The sequence below is a fragment of the Mauremys mutica genome, chromosome 17 (genome assembly GCF_020497125.1).
Source record: "Mauremys mutica isolate MM-2020 ecotype Southern chromosome 17, ASM2049712v1, whole genome shotgun sequence".
In the NCBI taxonomy this organism is placed as follows: Eukaryota; Metazoa; Chordata; order Testudines; family Geoemydidae; genus Mauremys; species Mauremys mutica.
Genome location: NC_059088.1, coordinates 28,712,896 through 28,721,194, shown reverse-complemented (window position 1 = coordinate 28,721,194; position 8,299 = coordinate 28,712,896). Strand labels below are relative to the sequence as shown.

General features: G+C 59.1%; 1 protein-coding gene across 1 annotated transcript; it reads left to right on the top strand.

Annotated features, from left to right (window-relative positions):
- The first annotated feature begins 1,331 nt into the window (after positions 1 to 1,331).
- Positions 1,332 to 3,010, top strand: LOC123351514 (tropomyosin alpha-3 chain-like). The gene is made up of 3 exons (XM_044990899.1): positions 1,332 to 1,512; positions 2,570 to 2,695; positions 2,999 to 3,010. The coding sequence occupies exons 1-3, from the start codon at positions 1,399 to 1,401 to the stop codon at positions 3,008 to 3,010; spliced, it is 252 nt and encodes an 83-aa protein (XP_044846834.1). The 5' UTR covers positions 1,332 to 1,398.
- The last annotated feature ends 5,289 nt before the right edge of the window (positions 3,011 to 8,299 follow it).

The following is an 8,299-nucleotide window of genomic DNA, read 5'->3' as shown; positions in this document are numbered from 1 at the left end:
GGGGCCAGTGCTAATGTCAGGCCTGAGCGGGCAGGGCCGTGCGGAGGGGCACCTGCTCCCAGGACTCAGCCAAAGCCCGCTCAGGTCAGCCGGAGTTGTTCCCGCAGGGGGCTCTGTGTGGGAGCTGCGCTGCCCGCAGAACTGGGGAGAGCCCATGGGCAGCAAATCTCGCCAGCTGCAGACTTCGCTATGAGGCTCCCTGCCCCTTTCCCCTGCAGGCCCCCTGGGAACTTCCCCAAAAAGGAGCAGGATCGGGCCCCTTTGCCCCATCCCTCTATGAAGCTTGTGGAGTGGCTGGCTCTCCCCAGTGGGACAGGAATAGTGGGGTGAGCATGGTGCAGCCCCACTGAGGGTGCACGAGAAGGCCCCATGGTGCCTTCCATCTGCAAAGGGCTTTATCTGGTAATGGGAGAATCCCCTGGAAAGCCGGCCACGGTCAGACTCAGAGAGGGGAAGGGACTCACTAAGGCCACAGAATTAGACACTTGTTCAGGAACAGAACCCAGGAGTCCTGGCTCCCTCCCTCCTCTAACCATTAGACTCCAATCCAGAGCTGGGAATAGAACCCAGGTGTCCTGGCTCCCAGCTCCCCCCCACTCTAACCACTAGTCTCCCCTCCCAGGCCTGGCTCCCAGTCTTCTGTTCAGACCCATAGGCTCTGCTGCCTGTAGAGAGGGCAGAAGGGTCCGTATTCACCCAGCGGCTCTCCCTGGGGAGGGAGCATGATCCCGCCCCGGCACCAAGTACCAATATGGGGAACAGATCAGGGATAACGGGCCCCTCAGTCTCGCAGCCAGAGGTCTGACACAATCCCGGACACATGAAGGCTGGACCCAAGGTGTCGATGTCGGACAGCGTCAGCGAACGGCGTTACCCCCTGGAACAATGGCCCAAGGCCGGTGGGGGGGATTCTCCATCACAGCCCCGTTTGGACTCCAGATTGGCTGTTTTCCAAAGATTTGCCCTAGGAGTTGGGGGGGCAGGTCTCTGCCCTGGGCTAGCCTCTGGCCTTGGGATCTGTGACCCTTGGAAAAGCAGGGGATCTCCCCCCATCGCCCCCAGCCCACAGAGCTGCCTGTGCTTTTTATAACCATCTCCCAGCTGTCCCACGGGGGCCCAAATATGGCCCTGTCCATGAAGTCACTGAGCAGGCATCCCCCCACCCCCACGCTCCCCAGGCGGGCGCTGAGACAATGGGGCCCTGTGGACAGACATTTCGGGAGTGAGAGGAGGCGGCTCAGTCCAAGAAAGGCAAAGGCCCCGAGCCAGCTGTCAGGGGCGTATTGATAAAACCCTCGGCCAGGGAGGGGGCCAGGCACTCGGCAGCCCCAGCCCGACTCATCCCCACCTTGCTGCTAGTCCCCGCCAGCCAGAGGCGCCCCAGCCCCGCAGGTGACGATGGAGGCCATCAAGAAGAAGATGCAGATGCTGAAGCTGGACAAGGAGAACGCCTTGGACCGGGCTGAGCAGGCGGAGGCTGAGCAGAAGCAGGCAGAGGAGAGGAGCAAACAGGTGGGAAAGAGGCAGACGCTGTCCCTAACCCACCCCTCTCCCCAGGGTTGAGGGCAGGCTCCTGCCCCGGACAGAGACCTAGTAGCCTCTCGCCCCCCTCATGGTGGAGAGCGGCACTTACCCCAGGGAAAGGCAGCTGCCCCCAGGAGCCCAGCGGCTCCCCCTTGGGGAGACTCACGCCCACGCTGGGGAGGCTCCTATTTCTCTGCCTGGGATGGGGCTTGTCCCGTATCTCCGGAGCAGGAGGACTGCTGCGTGTCGGCGTCCCTCAGGGGTGGGGACCGGGACCTGTCCTCGGCTCCTCCAGCCCTGGGCACAGACATGCAGGAGCTGAGTCTGTGGGTACAAGTGCCACGAGCCCTGGGGGGTGCAGCATAATCTCCCGGACGCCTGGGCACACGCAGACGCTGTTCCAGACACACTCATCCATACCTACGACACAGCCAGTCAGCCAGGCAAACACACACATGCCAGCTCGCAGCCACACAGGAACATGCACTGCCACACACAGCGCTGGAGCCCAGGGGTCACTGGGAACTTAGAGCCGCGTACCTGAGGGAAGAATGTGTACGTGGTGTGTGTGCCACGCCTGGACACACGGCATGGGTTCTGTGCCCAATATACAGCGTACGCAAACACAGCTTGTGTGTCCTGAACACACCCACTCCATGGATTGTGTGCCCCTAAATACCACACTCACAAACCCACCCCCATAGATTGTGGGTCACACGGACACACATTGTGTGCCCAGTGCTGAAGCCTGCTCCAGTTCCACAAGGGCAGCTTTCCTCTAGGCCTTTCACACACCGCCCAGCTGAGCCCTGCCTTTCCCCAGGAAGCAATGCAGCAGCAGCTCAGCTGTGGAGTCCAGAGTCGCAGCTGGAGGGATGGGAGGTGGGTTTGGGATTTAGCAGGACCTGGGCTCTGACATTCTGCCGCAGCGCACCAGGGAGACGACTCAGGAGGGCAGCTCTGCAGGAGCCATTAAACCGGGGTGGCTGGGTGGGCAGCAGCTCCCAGGTGCCAGCTGTAACATGAGTCCTCTTGCTGTTGGCAGCTGGAGGATGAGCTGGCGGCCATGCAGAAGAAGCTGAAGGGGACAGAGGACGAGCTGGACAAATACTCAGAGGCCCTGAAAGATGCCCAGGAGAAGCTGGAGCTGGCTGAGAAGAAGGCAGCAGACGTATGTATGGCAGCGCCAGGCCCCACCACCTGCCTGGGAGCACACACACAATGATGCACATGTGCACGGTGACACAGACATGCATGGTGACACACGTCTGCATAACACATACACAGTCACACCCAGGAACAGGTCACACACACACACACTCCCTCTCTGTCCCCTGCAGCCTGTAAAAGCAGCTGCTCTAACTTGAACTCAGGCAGCAGAGCTGCTGCCATAAAGAGCAAACCACACCTCCCACAGCCGGGGCTTGGGCTCTGTCCGGCCATCCTGTTTTACCTTCTGTTCCTGTTTCTTTAGAGAAGAAACTAACCAGCATCAACGGAAGCAGTGCCTGGAGCCCCTGCCTCAGCAAGCAGCTCTCTGGGGTGAGAGGGAGCCCCAGGGCTGGGCACTGGAGGTCAGATCTTACACCACTGGGGTCACTGGGCTGGAGCCTCCCAGCTGGCTGAGCTGTGCTCATCACAGGGCTGAAGTGAAGGGGGCGAAGGGGGCATTACTCCAGCTGTATGCTCCCCCAGTCCTGGGGCTGGCTGGGACCTCGCTGGTTCCTAGCATTACTTAGAGCAGCCTCAGGGCTTCTCTATCTAACACCCAGCTGCCGTTCTGGTAGCCAGAGCTCAGAGGGTCACAGGGGCACCCTGGCTGCGTCTCCCTTCCCCATAACAGGCTGAAGGCTGGGGCAGGGGGGCACCTCAGAACTGCTACAGTAGCTTGATGCCATCCAAGGATTTCCCCAGGCAGGAGCCAGGTGCTGCCCCCACAATGGGACCTGGGCACACGGCCTGACAGAAACCTGTCCCTGGGTCAGTGCGTCAGCAGCATGCGAGTGCGGTATTAATAGTCTGCCCACATACCTGTCTATTCAAGCAGAGCTTGGGTTTCAGGCTGACACATGAGATGAGCTGGCCTAGCGCTGCCCCTCCAGGGCCTGGCATGCTCCTGGGGCGCAGGATGCTGCTTTGTTCATGCAGATGGGATTTTACCCATGGCCTCTGTACTGCCCCCACCCACCACCACCCCGGGATGGAGCGAGAGGAATCAGTCACCCTCCCCGTTAAAGGCCTTGCCTGCACTGGGAGCTTCAGCTGCTGAGACTGGGGCCGACAAGCACGGCTGCTGTTTCCACCAGTGGAGCTGACCCCTCCGGGAAACCCGCCTAACCTGCCCCAGTGCAGATCTTGCTCTAAAGGGGTTTTATCCTGTCTACACCAGGGATCTGTGCCCACAAAACTGTACCAGGGCTGGAACAGGAGCAAACCCCAGGGCAGGCCAGGCCTCAGCCACTCGAGACAGACCCCATGCAGCTGCCCGAGGGTTCATTCCCAGCTAGAGAGTGAGGAAGGGTCTAGAGGGGAGAGTGAGGGCCAGACAAATGACTGGAGGTGGCACCACCCCAGGGGAGAGGGAGAGCGAAGAGAAGGGGCAGGAGGAGCAGTGAATGTGTGTGTGCGTGTGTGTGTGCGCGCGCACACACTTATGGGCCCGTGCATGTCTGGGGGTGCGTGCAGGGTGCTTTACGTCTCTCTCCGCTGATCTCTGCTCAATTAAAGCACTTGAAGGTGATAATCAGAGAGGCGACAGATGGCAGGGAAGGCGGACGGCACACCGATGACACCCTACCCGGGATTTTCTCCTTAGCCCTGGTGGTCACTCCTGCCCGGAGGCTGGGCTGTCTGTGCTTATCCGCAGCCCTCGAGCACAGATCATCACCGGAGAACTGAGAAAGCGTGGCCAGGGCTGATCAGCAGCCCACCCGAGCCTCCATCCCGCTGTGCACGAGGCAAACCGCATGGCTCTGAGTTCGGATTAGGGTTAGTCACCTCCAGGTCACCAGTCCGAATCCAGCCCAGCACGTTGGGGGCTGCTGGTCATTCCGGGACCCCTCCTCTCAGTCCAGGTCCTAGCACACTTCAGTTGACTGCCCCACTTCGTGTGGGTCTCAGCAGAGGCCAAGGATTGGATGGGGCTCGGAGCCTGAACTCCCCTCTCACCACTAGAGGTGGCAGAGCTGAGCCATGCAGGTGGGAGCCTGGGTGTGGGAAAGCTCGCCCTGTGCCCAGAGTGCCCTTCTCCTGTGGATAAAGGGCCTCTGATAGGGCACCTCTCACCAGCAGGAAAATCCCTTTTGAAGAGACTCTGCCGTGCCAACGTGACAGTGGGTGTGCGGTGTGCATGGTGTGCACACGGAGTGAGTAAGTGTGCATGAGGGTGTGCAGTGTGCAAGGTGTGCACAGGGCTGTGCAGTGTGCACAGGTGTGAGAGGGTGTGCAGCGTGCAAGGTGTGCACAGGGCTGTGCAGTGTGCACAGGTGTGAGAGGGTGTGCAGCGTGCAAGGTGTGCACAGGGCTGTGCAGTGTGCACAGGTGTGAGAGGGTGGGCAGCATGCAAGGTGTGCACAGGGCTGTGCTGTGTGCACAGGTGTGAGAGGGTGTGCAGCGTGCAAGGTGTGCACAGGGCTGTGCAGTGTGCACAGGTGTGACAGGGTGGGCAGCGTGCAAGGTGTGCACAGGGCTGTGTGGTGTGCACAGGTGTGAGAGGGTGTGCAGCGTGCAAGGTGTGCACAGGGCTGTGCGGTGTGCACAGGTGTGAGAGGGTGGGCAGGGTGCAAGGTGTGCACAGGGCTGTGCGGTGTGCACAGGTGTGAGAGGGTGGGCAGGGTGCACACAGAGTGAGCGGGTGTACCTGTGTGTATGAGTGCATGGTGGTGCAGGGCACAGTCAAAATCAGCCGCAGGAAGGGACGTCCCCGGCTCCCTGTGCTGGTCAGTGGTGCCCAGGGCAGCCCTGCGGCATGGCAGGGAAAGCAGCTGCAGAGCTGTGACAATGTGGAGTCACAGACCGCACAGCCTGACCACAATGAGCAATGGGAGAGATAAGGATATTTTCAGCTGCTGGGTTCTTCCGGCCCCTGCCGCTACACAGCCTCTTAGCCAGGGATCAGGGCTGTGCAGCCTGCCGTGGTGTGTGCACATCTCACCACTTTCACAGAGCAGCCAGGAAAGCAGAGCGGAAACCTGCTGTTGTGCTCCACGCCCTGGGCATGGATGCAAAGGGGCAGAAAGACCCTCCCAGGAAACAGTGCAGGAAGCACTGCCCAGTCTGCATCCCCTGGGCAGAGGACCAGGTGCAAGGGATTCTGGGGCAGGCCAGGGGAAGATGGAGGGCATTTCCGGGGCAGGAAAGGCAGTGGTTTGGATGATCCTGTGCCCCAGCGAGACTCTGCCTCTGCAATGGCCCTAGCGGCTGTTGGAACCAGGCTCCAGCAGCTCCTGAACAGAGAAGGTGCAACCCCCTCCCCTGAATTCCTGCTCCGAGGGCTGGCTCAGGCGTGAATCTGGGCCTACCGTCGCAGCAACATCTAGTGCAGGGATCCAGATCATCATCCCTCCTGCTCCTTTGCAAGCCTAATACAGCTCCCTTTGGGGGAGCAGCTTCCCCGCAACCCAGGCTGGGGAGTTCTGCGCAGGCAGAGTTGGAGAGGAAACAGTGCCAGGCCGGGGGCTGTCAGGGTGGGGAGTGGCGTGTTTCCAGGGGGAGAGTTGATGGGCTGGGGGGATGCAGGGAAGTAGTTCTCACTCTCAGGCAGCTCCCAGGTGAGCTGAGCTGCAGAGGAGAAGGCTCAGCCATGGTGCGAGGACGTGGCACTGAGGATGCTGTTGCCACTGATGGAGGTAGAGAGAGAACCTGTAGTTTGTAAGCCAAGACAACGGGGGACAGATGTGGGCTGTACGGCTCTGAGACCTGTGCCGGGATCCAGGCCAGCTACAACCTGCCCGTGACCTTAGGAATCCTTGTGTCCCCTGTGCTGTGCAAGGAGCCAGGCCCTGTGGAAACAAACACGGCATCGTCGGCCTGGGCAGGGGCAGGTTGGAAGCTCTGCGGCCCTCTCGCCAACAATAGCGCTGCTATTGTTGGCCGCGGTTTCCAGGAAAACAATGGCGCGAGTGGCATAGGGTTTCGCTCAGCGCCATCGTCCTCCCATCAATCATGGGGCTAAGGGCCGTCAGAGTCCCGCGCAGCTGCTGCATGGAATTAGAAGGGGATAAGCTGTTCAGATTCATCATCCACAGGGATTTGAGAGATGAAGGAGCTTTCACCACCTTTCGCTCCCCCCGCTGCCCGTGGTGGGAATGCGATGACCCATGGGAGAATGCCTGAGTTGAACCAGGAGGAGAAAGTGTCCCCTGCCGATGGGAACCAGAAACGAGTCCCCTGATAGTTGCTCAGCCCTGGGTGCAGCCCGGAGGTGCAGCTGGGTTCCCCAGGACAGTGCGAGTTAGGAATCAGTGCAAAGCCCTGCTGGTCAATCCGATGCTGCCGGCCGGGAGATACAGGACAAAGAAGGCAGGGTGAGCTCAGAGCCCCTGGCTCCGAAGGCCAGTCTGGAGAGCCAGTGATTAAAGAGCAGCCTCGGGGGCTGGTAAAGCCCTTGGGGAGGGGCAGCCTGCAGCGCTGGAGCAATGGGCATGCAAACAGGAACACTTTGGCTCCACACCAGCCACAGCCTGGCCGGGGATGTTTCTTCAACCCCTGTGGCTTTGCTCGGTGCTTCCTCCTTTAGGCCCCGAGTCTGCAAGGTACTTAAGGATGTGAGTAATCCCAGTGTATTCCGTCCCTGCTTAGAGTTTGGCTCATGCTTAAGGACCTTTCTGAATCGAGGCCTCTCTGGTCAGTGGGTTCTGGCGTTTTCTTTCCTCTCCATCTCGCCCTCTTTCTTTCCCCTTTCCGCCAGCCCCTCTTTCCAGTCCCCCCTTGCTATAGTTTTCGGGGCTCTCCAGGTTCTCAGGGGCTTGGTCTCACCATGCACAGTCAATTCAAATCTGGGCCTCCTTACACAGGCAAATCTCTCTATTGGGTCCGTCGGGATTTTCTCCGAGTATGGATGGAGTAAAGAGCTCAGGACTTCGACCATGCAAAGTACAGCAAAGGACAAAACTGCCTGTTAGTTTTACCCAGCAGAAAAAGGCACTTTCCCTCGAGTCCATCTACACACTGAAGTTGCACAGGATTAATTTAAATCAGATTGAAAACCAGTATAGTTAAATCTCTGTGTAGACACACTCATATCGGTTTAAAGCTGGTTGTAGTGGCTTTGCTTGCACCTGTACATTTCCCAGTGCGAGCTGAACCAATACCAGCTGGGTTGTAATCGATTTAAGATGGTCCATGCACAGATACCTAAATCGTTGTGAAATGACACCAGCGCAGCTTGTGTGGAGAGCAGGCCTTGGCTGGGGAGTCAGGTATATTTCAAGCTTTCCTGCCTGACACTGTGTGTGGCAAGCATGTCTGACCTGTGGCTGCTCTGGCCGCAGCAGGGGCGGATCATGGCTTCTTGAACCTGTGCCAAAGCTTCCACACACATGAGAGAAGGCTACAACCTGTGAATTCATTAGACGGTCATAGCACACTGACAGGGGAACAGAAATAGTGCCATGGAAAAGATGTGCTGCCCTTTGCTAGCGGCAATCATGCAGCAGTTGCAGTGGCAGACTGGCTGGAACTGAAGTGCAAATTGTGTTTCTGTTGTAAAGCTCTACAGGAACAGTGCAATACTGCAAACTGCGTAACCGGGGTTATCATCATGAGTAAAAACAAA